This window comes from Mesoplodon bidens, assembly GCF_964165515.1.
Source record: "Mesoplodon bidens genome assembly, chromosome: 17".
Taxonomy (NCBI): Eukaryota; Metazoa; Chordata; class Mammalia; order Artiodactyla; family Ziphiidae; genus Mesoplodon; species Mesoplodon bidens.
Genome location: NC_138174.1, coordinates 62,243,797 through 62,256,134, shown reverse-complemented (window position 1 = coordinate 62,256,134; position 12,338 = coordinate 62,243,797). Strand labels below are relative to the sequence as shown.

General features: G+C 37.7%; 1 protein-coding gene across 1 annotated transcript in view; it reads right to left on the bottom strand.

Moving 5' to 3' along the window:
- Positions 1-12,338, bottom strand: part of GPC6 (glypican 6) — a 1,092,604-nt gene that overhangs the window by 344,732 nt on the left and 735,534 nt on the right. Inside the window, exon 4 of the mRNA XM_081214889.1 lies at positions 5,140-5,305. Within this exon, the coding sequence (XP_081071015.1) occupies positions 5,140-5,305 (166 nt within the window). The remainder of the gene's footprint in view (positions 1-5,139; positions 5,306-12,338) is intronic.

The following is a 12,338-nucleotide window of genomic DNA, read 5'->3' as shown; positions in this document are numbered from 1 at the left end:
TGAATTAGTCATACTTCCATTAAAAGAGGAGACTTACAAAGTACAACAGAACAGCCTCCTACTTCATTCCTGTCCATTCCTCTGCCTACTTGTTTCCATTTATTCCATTCAAAGAACATATATTGAGCCCTGTTCTCAGCAGGCAGGGCCTTATCTTCTCTACTCCAATGCTTACACCAGAGCAAGATCCATGCTAGACATTCAGCAAACATGTGCTGTATTTATGAATAAACGAGAGAATGAATGAACAGCACCCACTGCATTGTCTCTTGGCCTGGCACAGATGTGGTACTTACCTTGGGTTTTCTGTTTGTGTTCTCATGCCAGTTTTCTGTCTTGAGACTTTAGTAATTGGTTGGTTTGAAAGGAGGAAGAAAGCCCAGAAAGTTTGATATCACTGGTTTGTCTGATCTACGAGTGCCCAAGGCCTAAAGGCTTAAATTAAAAATACAGGCTGCTCTTCTATCTCTCCCTCATTAGAGGGTACCAATAGACCAGGGAACTCAACCTCTTCTGGACAAAAATGAACACACATTTTCCAAATCTTATCATTTCAAGTCAGTTGCAGTGGTGGTGGTGAGAGTTGATCATAAAACGTGTCAAAAATAAACCAAGTATTTAAGAACCGCTGATAGATCGCGCTAGACCTATTGAAATTGTCACGGGGACTTGTTAATACTTGGGGCCTATAATGTCAAACACTTTATCACAGTTGATTATAATTAATTTAACTACATCAAATTCCCTGAGGGCTGGGGCTTCCCTGGTGGCGCAGTGGTTGAGAATCTGCCTGCTAATGCAGGGGACACGGGTTCGAGCCCTGGTCTGGGAAGATCCCACATGCCACGGAGCATCTAGGCCCGTGAGCCACAACTACTGAGCCTGAGCTCTAGAGCCCGTGAGCCACAACTTCTGAGCCTGCGCATCTGGAGCCTGTGCTCCACAACAGGAGAGGCCACGATAGTGAGAGGCCTGCGCATCGCGATGAAGAGTGGCCCCCGCTTGCCACAACTAGAGAAAGCCCTCGCACAGAAACGAAGACCCAGGACAGCGCAAAATAAATAAATAAATTTAAAAATAAAATAAATTAAAAAAAAAATTCCCTGAGGGCAAAAAAATGTATGTGTCTAGCTTACTCAATATAATGAGTTGAATTAATATGTTAAGAGTACAAGCGTCTCACTAACTGGGATAACCTAAAAACCTAAGCTCCCATGTTGGGGAAAAACACGTTAAGGTCTCACTTTTACATGGAACTATAGAGATCATTTTGCCTTTTACTTACAGTAATAAGTATCCTACAGCATTTCAGTAATAAAAAATATTACAGAACAACACAGAATCCATCTTTAGCCTCACCAGCATTTGCTTCCTCATACTGAAAAACCATTTTTTTTTTCCTTTCTAATTCTCAGTCCATTCTATTCTCTAGTTATAGAAGGTACCAGATGTTCGGAGGAGACTTTCCCACATATCCTAGATTTTTAAGTAGAAGCAAGATTTATTATAGCCATATAAATGTAACTTCAGCCTTAATTTTTGTGCTCACAAGCTAGGTGTAATCTGCAAGGTGGTCCCTTGTCCAATGGAACAATTCTTATCTGTGGAATGCTGGTATCAATGCGAAACACTCAAAAGAACCACAAGACTTTACCGAAACGACTGCCTTCTGCCCACAAACCGTTTTCCCTCTAGGAAATTTTAATTTAGGCAAACACTTTTCACGAGAACCCTCCTGCATTTAGGCAACATTCAAAAGCCAGGCTGGAATAAGCTGAGTGTGAATATACAGCAACACCGGGGGTAAGTGCCTGAAAGAGACTGTCAATGCCTCAAATTCCATTTTTCTCCGACCGCATAGTTTCAGAGAGACAGAACCTGCTAAAAGCCACTGTCGTGATCCTTCTGCTCTTGTGAGTTCAGGGGTTTGGATCCAGCAAGTGGGAGGTACAGGTTGAAGCTGAGCTGGGCTTTGTACTGGGGAATCCCACATGCTCCTAGGCGGTAGGGGAAAGCTCCCAACAGAGGTGAACCCAGGCTTTCAAGTACTCTACAACGGGGCTAGCAGCATCTTCAAAGCTGCCAGGAAATTAAAAAAAAAAAAAAAAGACTACGTAAAAAGGAAAGAGTTCTTCCTTTTTCTTACAATAGTTAATTAATAAGAATCTTTTGATCAGGGTCTCTGTGTTTTAACAGAGTTAAAGTTCCTAAAGGACTGTGAAAATATATCCCAAGTAGAACTCCTGATTTTTTTTTTCCCCTAGGATTCCAAAAAAAAAAAAAAAAAAAAAAAAAAAAAACCCACAGGACCTCAGAACTGAATGGAATACCACTGGGGTTTTTACTTGAACACTTAAAACATTTCATTTTATCAGTGGAGTGCCTTTCTTTTGACATGATGCAGACAGCAACTGAATTCTAAATCGTTACAAATCACTTTCAATTAATTCATAATTAAAGATGATGAGAATGTGCCACCAGGTCGACCTTTGTTTTTATTGGTGGTTGCCTGCATGTCACTGTTTACATTTTAGATGACCATGTATTAAAAATGTATAAACCAGGACATTAACGTAGCAGACAGAGACAGCACGTGCAATTGACAGCAGTAGGAGCAGGTGCTAATCAGAGAGAGGGCTAATATATATAATTTTTGTTGAATTACTGATTTGCTCAATGATCTTTTGCTGCTGCATTCATGAACACTCTCATCTTGGATGTATCTGTGTAGGAAATGTACTTGGCACATTTGGCTAATTCATGTGATAAATTCATGACCTAACACTTCACATCCGGACAAGTATTAGTAAGAACATATTTTGCCCTATAAGTCTAGGTAGGTGGTCAATTCTCAATGCCATAGCAAAACCCAAAGAAAGAAAATTGGAAGAATTTTCTGAGAGATCTCTAGGACTAATAAAAAATGAGATAGGGGAGCAAGACGTATGAAATATATTAAGATGGTAGGATTACCATGAGGTCCCTTCCATGAGGTACCTTCCATGGTACATACCATGAGGTACCATGAGGTGTATGGTACAACACCAGGTACTCCAACATAGGCTGGGTTCAAACTTTAGTTTTTTAAATGAAATGATTTTCCAGACATTCAATTTCACATCAAACTGGCATCTAGGAAACCCAGTTGATTGAAGTATAAGGATTTGTTTCACATCAAATACCCAGCCAGGACTGAGAAAAAAAGCCAATTAAGAAGTCACTGTTGCTCTTACAAGTTTAAAGGCCCATATTCTCATTTTTAATCATGTCCTACTCTACTTAACAAAATCCACATGCCTTCTTTCATCAATAAATTGCAAGCTGACCAAAACAGTTTAACTGTGTTATGAATTATGGCAGTTTCAACCAAACCATATGAATAATCTTTATGATTCAAGAGTGATGATGTTATGAGGTTTTATCTGTTTTTCTAAATAGGTAAATCTTTTTAGATTTCTTGATGAGAGTTCTTTTTTGGGTAACCTTAAGTTTTTTTTATTTATAGTTTGCATTTAATTTACAGATTTGTTTTAACTTTACCACTCTCAATGATTTATAAAGTTGTTTTAGTTTAGGCTTTACATATGCAAGTGACAATATGATTATACCAATATAATACATTTGAATTACTATTTCCTTTTGAATTGAGTAGACTAATGAAGGATGAGAGTATTTTTTAATTAGCATTATTTAGGTAGTGTCTTTGCCAGAATTCATCTAAATTTACATTTTAGAAGATCAAGCTTACTTTTTTTAAAAAATTCATACTCCTCTCCAAAATCTTAGCAAAGAACAAAAATCGTAGCAAAGAATCATATCATTTTTGAGTTAGAAAGGTACCTTAATGATTAACTTTTAAAAAACTCCTTCATTTCTCAAATGAGGTAACCCAAGACCATACAAAAGGATTTTGTCCTCCCACTGAAGGAAGAGAGAAGAATACATCAATTTATTCTCTCTGTAATGATCTCTGAGATTTTGTTGGATGACTTCCATTTGGATCTACCCACTAAAATCTTTTTTCTAAAACTTCAAAACAGTTTTCTCTGGGCTTCCTAAGCATAATAGTGTGTCAGGTAATGGCTTTTGACGCCAAGGCTGAATGCGCATTTTTGCACGGTGGGCTAAGGTTTCTTTGTATTCCGATGCATCTTTTTCCTTTCCTACCCAAAGCTTAGATGTCAGAAGACTTTACTCAAGCCTTCTGGTTTAGAGGTTTGCATAAATGACTTAGTCCCTCTGAGGCTGATGAGTGCCACTGTTACTGGCACCACTCTGCCTGTCACTATGCAATCCCAGTAAAAGCAATTGAAAGTACTTTTATTTGAAGGCCATTTGACAGAGGGGGAGAAAACACATTTACTCTTTCAAGGTCTGTGTATTTTCCTGGGAGAAGCCTGCCTATGAAATTTGTCCTTTTATCCTTGGATAGCTATTTGGGAAATATCTTTTGGCAGTGCAGACTCATGAGTGGTTTCTGCCACTCCAGACCACAGTGGTGATTCACAGAACTTCCCTGTATCTCCCCACCTCCCTCCTTCCTCCCTTTTAAAGACAGGAAGGCTGTTTCATGCTGCTGTGCTGAAAACATTCTTCTATAGAGACTGAGGAAGAAAATCTGCATATTTTAGCAAAAATGTTGAGTTATTTTCATCATAGATGTTTAAGGAAGGAATTGCTTACTAATATCTGTGACTATGTTGAGATACTACAAATAAGAAAGAGACAGTACTGTGGGCTTTTTCTTAAAACAAGATTCTTTTCTAACATGTCCCTTACTCACAGGAGCTCCCAGAAATTCAACAAGATTACTTTTATCTTCATCAGAGAGATCAGCTAATTCAGTACAGCTGGCTCGTACAATCTTTAACAGGACTGTCCTTCCAATAGACCAGGAAGTCTTATTTTTCAGGTTTACAAAAAATAAAGAAAAATGCAAAATAATATTTATAATTTGCTAAACGCTGTGTGTGTGTGTGCACACGCGTGTCTCTGTGTGTGTGTGTGTGCGCGCGCCTGTGTTTGTTTTAATCCTCCTAGTCTCTACAAGTCATCACCAGTTTGGACCTGCCCATCAGGTACCGCGAACACCTGCTGTTCCCACACCCCCGTCCTTGGATCCGCTGAGCTGCTCCTTACCTATAAACAGATTCCACTCGGTGTCGAGATCAGCCTGATTTGCCAGGCAGCCCTTCATGACGTTGAGGCAGTAGTTGTTGCAGGGTCTCACCGTGGGGAGACCCCGACAGTAAGGGCAGTACAGCATCTTCATGAGCGCACGGATGCAGCCTGGGGTCGGGCTCACCTGGAGATTGATTGAAAAGAAAAAGAAAATCAGAAATAAGAAGGATGGAAGGAGACAAAAAGAAGTGACTCATTTCCTCCTTGAAAAAAAAAAAAAGGTGAAATGTCTCTGAGAAACCTCCAGCAGTAGGGCAGCGGGCTAAAGGAACCATCAGAATCTTAACACACTGTAGTTCTTGATCTTAAAGTCGGTCAGTTCCTCGTCAATACTTCTGTTTGGCATAGTAGTAATCATTCTTCTTGAATTGTCCTTGTCAACATGTTGATATCTAAGTCATTGCAATTTAGCCCTAAAACCTAGACACTGTTTCAATGAAATAGAACATGCAATGAGATAATGCATGTGAAAGCAATTTCCAAAGTTAAAAGCCCCATACAAATGAAGGTATTATTCAAGTTTAATGTGACACCTTTGGAAAATTTTCCAACTGGTTATTTGACCCTGTTTTTAAAGGAGGTTTGCAGAAACACTTCCTTTGTACATAACTTTTTTAAAAGGATCAATATCAACTTGTCTGGGATTTCTGAGATCCAGGCCTGCTTAGAAGCAATGGAACTGTCAAGGCACCCTCTTCAGGAATCTGAAGCTTTGCAGTTCTGGGAACTTTGGACGATGGATCCAATGTTGAATGCAAAGAGAAATGCTTGCAGTAATTCAGAGGAGCTACTAATCAACCGATAATCCAGTGTTATTTACCTTGAATACGATAAGCAGTGAATACTCCTAGGTTAATCAATTCTAAACCAATCAGGTCTTTTTTAGACTCTTTGAAAATTCCAATTTGACTTTAAGAGGAAAGAATATTTAAAATGGTGTGGACCAAAATCAGAAAAAAATACAGAAAGCTCTTTTTCATGACTGGATATAAACATTAGTGAGGTATTTTTTTGGTTGACTCCATATAATGTTGATCTTTAAGTTAAGTAGCTACATGTTTCTGTTCTTGTGCTCTCCATCTGAAGACAAGCCTAACTTGTATCATTTGGATCTCCTGGAGAGCTAGAGTCTTATCGGACAGACCTGGGCCCCCAGGTGACAATATATGCCCAGAACATTCAGATATTGACAAAGCATAACACCAATGTAAAGGTGGGGCAGGAAAAGGTATTTCCATATAAATGGACACTTTCCACTACCACAGCTAATCTCCAGCATTTTATCCTTTACCTAGAAACCACATTTGAGGTTTCTAATGCAAGGCTTTGGTTTCTGTAACATTTTCTTAATTGCTGTATACTGTAAAAAATGAATGAATGAAACCCTCAGCTAAATAGAGTTGGGAGACCAGAAGAGGGAGCTCTCAAGCCCTGCAAGGAGAGCAGAGCCCAATGGGAACAAGAAAGACTCCTCTTCTTCCCTGGCAAGGACTCATCCAATGAAAAGCCATGGACTCTGTTTATCACAGCCTTCCCAACTTTCTTTTCCCTCTAAAGAAGTGCTCTCTTTCCTTTGCTAAATTGCAATTCTCTGTTGATCCTGAATAAACCATCTTTGCTGGAGAAGTATTTGGCAGTCTATTTGTTTGAGGTCAAGAATACTGACAAAGTCCCCAGTTTATTATTTCAGAAAATGAAGCAATCTATCAATCTATCTGTCTGTCTGTCTATCTATCTATCTATCTATCTGCGCGCCGAAATCTCTGGTTGCCCTTTTGATGTTTTTCTTTTTTTGCATTTTCTTTCCAAAATTTTATGAAAATTTTCAAACACAGAAAAACTGGAAGATTTTTATAGTGAACACCCATATCCCCACTCCTGGATTCTACATTTAACGTTTTCTTACACTGATTTTTCACACATTTGTCTATCCTTCTCACCCATCCATTAATCCACCTTATTTGTAATGCATTTCAAAATAACATATTAACCTTTTGATTTTTATTTTTCCTGGTAATTTAATGTTGGCTTTAATAAAACTGAATTAACCCGATCAACAATAGAAAGTTAGCACATTAAGTAGTCCAAATCAAATAAAGTAAAATGTAACTAGCCTTTCTTTTGTTTTTAATTAAAAAAAATTACTTATTTATTTATTTTTGCCTGCGTTGGGTCTTTGTTGCTGTGCGCGGGCTTTCTCCAGTTGTGTTGAGCGGGGGCTACTCTTCACTGCGGTGCGCAGGCTTCTCATTGCGGTGGCTTCTCTTTGTTGCAGAGTACGGGCTCTAGGCATGTGGGCTTCAGTGGTTGTGGCACGTGGGCTCAGTAGTTGTGGCTTGCGGGCTCTAGAGCACAGGCTCAGTAGTTGTGGCACACAGGCTTAGTTGCTCCGTGGCATGTGGGATCCTCCCAGACCAGGGCTCGAACCTGTGTCCCCTGCATTGGCAGGCGGATTCTTAACCACTGTGCCACCAGGGAAGTCCCTAATTAGCCTTTCTTTATAAAACTATTTAGAGAATGTATTAGTATCCACTAATTCTAAGACATATTTTCCAACAACAAAACAAAAACAAAAAAATGAGAACAAAAGAGAGGAGTCTGGTGATTTTTCTTTTGAGTATACATCCGTGCCACCATATCTATTTCTCTGGATAGGATATTTTGTTGAAAATGCCAAATTTTATCCACAATTGGGCAGAATTTTTTTTTAATTTATTTTATCTACATGTATCCCATACCATTCAGAGAACAGAGAGAATAATTCTGTATGTGGAATTCCAAATTCTTATACATTTTATTATTTGGTATGGTTGTAGTCCTACAAACCATTGTCCGTAGGGTTTTGATTTTCACAGCCTTGCAATTCCTCTCCTGACCTTGATGCCTCTCTCCAGAGACCTATCCTATTTTCACCCAAGCCGGCTAAGCTATTTCTTCCTTTGAGTCTTTTGGATTTTTGGTTTTCTCACCATTGGTATTACATGATGCTTTGCTTCTTCTCACTAAACGTGCCAGTATAAAACCTAGGGTATTTGTCAATATTGGGGATGCAGATTTGAGATCTCTTGGAGAGTGTGCACTCTTTTATCATCATTATAACCTGTACCACTCTGCATAACACGCATGTCATTATAAGGTATTATGATTATGATATATAGGTACTCAATAAATGCTTTTTCAGTTGAACTCTCTAGTGTGTTTCTTGATTCCTTGGTCACGCTGATATTCAAAGAGAAAAGGAACAAGATAGTTTTATACATCTTAGCATTCAATTGTTGCTTTTTAATTCTGTTTTCAAACGTTATTGATTGAACTAATTCCAAAGCTTTGCTGTGTGTGTGTGTGTGTGTGTGTGTGTGTTGGAACTAGTACAATTTTCTCAGTCTGACGTTTCAGAAGAGTCTCTAATGCAGGGTAGCAACAAATAGCGAAAATTGAACAGCCTTAATAACCTAAAAGAACAATGTTGTTCAAGTTAAATATGGCTCTCTCGGTACTTTGGGAAATGATATCCTTCTTGGTCAAATAAAGGGCATTTGAAGAAGAAGAAAACCGAGAGTGGAGGAGCAAAGTTGAAGCTTTTATGTTCACAGACCATATTTTTTTGACACAACTGCATGCTTGAATTGAAATAAAAAATCACCACTTCAAACTGAAGACTTTTAGAAGTAAGCCTCTGAAAAGAAGGCTGTTTTAAATGCCAATTGTATGAAGGGCTGGTTCTATTTTTAAATGTTTAATAGTGTTTAGTAATTGTGCTACAGCTACTCTTAAAAAATCTTTTAATATTGAAATCAATACAGACGCATAAGAAGCTGCAAAACCACTGGAGTCCTGGGTACCCTTCACTCACCTTCCCTCAATGGCAACATCTCATATAGCTGTAGGACAATATCAAAATGAGGAAATTAAGGTTGATACATTGCTGCTAATGAGTTTATAGACCTATTCAGTTTTCATGATATTTTCAACCTGCATTCATTTGTGTGTGTGTGTGTGTGTGTAGATACTTCTATGCAATTTAATCCTATGTATAGATTTGTGTAACCACACCACAATCGACTTACAGAACTTTCCCATCACCACAGAAGAACTCTCTTGTGTTTCCTCCACCCCACCCCTTGTCCCTATCACCAGGCAAACACTAATCTATCTTTCATCTCTATAATTTTATCATTTTAGGAATCATATATTAATACTTTGTATGCGGGTTGGCCAAAAACTTTGTTCAGGTTTTTCCATTCCATCTTACGGAAAAACCCAAATGAACTTTTTGGCCAACCCAATAACATTTTGAGCTTCATTTTTTTAAAACTGAGCATAATACCTTGGAGGTCCATTCAAGTTGTTGCATGTATTCACTCCTTTTTATTGCTGAGTAGTATTCCATTGTTTGGATGTACCAAATTTGTTGAACTCTTCACTCACTGAAGGATACTTGGGTTGTTTCCAGTACTTTGCTATTAGGAATAAAGTCGCTATGAGCATTCATGTACAGTTTTTTTGCACAAACATAAGTTTTCATTTATCTGGGATAAATGCCCAAAAGAACAATTGATGGATCGAATGGTTAGTGTGTGTTTAGTTTTGTAAGAAACTGCCAAATTATTTTCTAGATCAGTGCAGCATTCTACATTTCCACCAGCAATATGCGAGAGATCCAGTTTTCCTCACATTCATACCAGTATTTGGTATTATTACTATTTTTTGTTTTAGTCATTCTAGTGGGTGTATTATCTATGTTTAAATTTGTGGTGAGTTTCCTCTGAGTAATTTCCATACCAGGATTTTAATTTCAACAGGCTCTAATACGCATCAGATACAAAATCATTCACCAGCTGGTCTCTAGAAAATATGCAACATTAAACAACAACAACAATAATTCTGAAACAATAGATACAACTGTATATTTGGCAAAACCAAAGTAAAGAAAGGAGTTCTAAAAACTCATATTTAAGGACTTCTCTGGTGGTCCACTGGTTAAGAATCTGCCTTCCAATGCAGGGGACATGGGTTCGATCCCTGGTTAGGGAACTAAGATCCCACATGCCACGGGGCAACTAAGCTTGTGCACCACGACTAGTGAGCCCACGTGCTCTGGAGCCAGAGCACTACAACTAGGGAGGCTGTGTGTCACAACTACTGACCCCACAGGCTCTGGAGCCTGCATGCCACAACTACTGAGCCCACACATTCTGGAGCCTGCGTGCCACAACTAGAGAGCCCATGTGGTGCAACCACTGAGCCTGCGTGCTCTAGAGACCAAGCCACAACTAGAGAGAAGCCCACACACCACAACTAGAGAAGCCCATGCGCTGCAACAAAAGATCCCACATGCCACAACTAGGACCCGATGCAGCCAAGTAAGTAAATAAATAAATATTTTAAACTCTTATTTAAAATTTAGGATAGAATAAGATCTCAAAAATATAATGCCACAAATTTGTAAATTTTGTGAACTATTAGAAAAAAATTCCTACTGAAGAAAACTGTGTTCATTTAGCAACAATAAGGACTACAATACACCTTCAGAAACCAAGTGTTGAGTTTTTTTAGTTGGTAATGTGGATTTTTGATATTTTTGAAAAATGTAGCTGTAGCTTCCTAGATATTCAAAGTAGACTGGGAAATATACTTAGGTAAAAGAGTAAATTATAATGTTTATGAAAGTGGGGCCTACTTGGCACAAATAAAACAATGTTTTTAAGTGAAGAAAAAAAGATGATGACAACATTCCTTTTTGTACTTATTTGTGTTTTCACATAACTTTTACATGTTGTCCTTCACCACTAATAATACTTTGTCAAGAATTTACAATATTAGAGGGAAAAAAGAAAATAGTCAATGGTTCTTACTCCATTATCCTACTCCGGGAAAGATAGACAGAAGTTTGTGAGTCAACCAAGTAAGATTTCAATATGAAATCTTTGCATCATGGGTTTAGTCCTTCTGTTAACTTCTTTTGATGCTGTTTCTATATAATGAATGACTTATAGTTGACTAGTTTTGAGGAATAATAATACAACTTGAGGAGCAACAATACAATTTATAACAAGAGTTCCTTGTAAAATTAACTGAAAAATAAATTAAATAACATAAAAATAATTGAGCTCTTAGTTTGTGGTTTTTTTGTTGTTTGTGTTTCTCTTTTAAAAGGTAAAAAAAGCAAGATACATTGAAACATGGCAAGGAATACAAAAAGAGTCCTTAATAAATCTGTATTGGGAGGTAGGACTAACACTCATCTACCTGGCTAACCATGTGTGTCAGGATGTTATAGCAAGTAATTCTTATGTTTTCTAAATGCAATTTGAGGCATAGCATATCCTTAGCCATATAACAGCAATTCATGTCAGGTCTTTAATATATTTAAGATTTCTGTATCTGGACCAACATTTCATGCTTTGGTGCTCACATTAACAATTCCTAATAGTAGCCAATGTAAAATAAGACTGCCTCTTCAAGTAGTTTTAAGAAGCAAGAAAACATGTGAAAGTTATAAATCTTTACTTATACACAATGAACAAATACCTAGCAAGTGCTTGTTTCTATGGAAATCATATAGCCAAAATAATCAAATAAACATATCTGTCAGAAGACAGATATGTCTCCCAAAGACAAACAAGTTAATGTAAATAACTTATTTAACTAGAATAAATTCAAAATGTGTTTTTGAGCAACAGTAGATGCCATCCTCCACAGTTTCTAATCTGTAGTCATATTAAATGATAAGATGTTTCTACTCATCATCCTAATGTATCATGAGATTCTGAAGTGTCTTCTGAAGTCCTCAAGAATGATTAAGTTACATTAAAAGTAGTTTTCATGTTAAGTACTTTTTAATTATAATCCTTTAACAATTAGCAACCTATAAATTGGCTTTGTAGTAAGTTCATGAGAACGTAACTTTGTTTCTTCTTTATTCACTCATGTAACTTTCATTCATCCAACATTTATGGGGCTGAATAAAGAGACCTTCTACCAGTGTTGGGATGTTCAGAATACATTCACTTCCAAATCAATTCAGGGAAAAAATTATTTGTCTTCGGGAAGTGCAGCGTAAAGGGAGCCCAAAAAAGGGCATTTGGCTCAAAATTGGGAGGTAAGGATAAAGACAGGGATGGCTTCTGAAGAAAGTCAAGTAACAGATGTCTGCA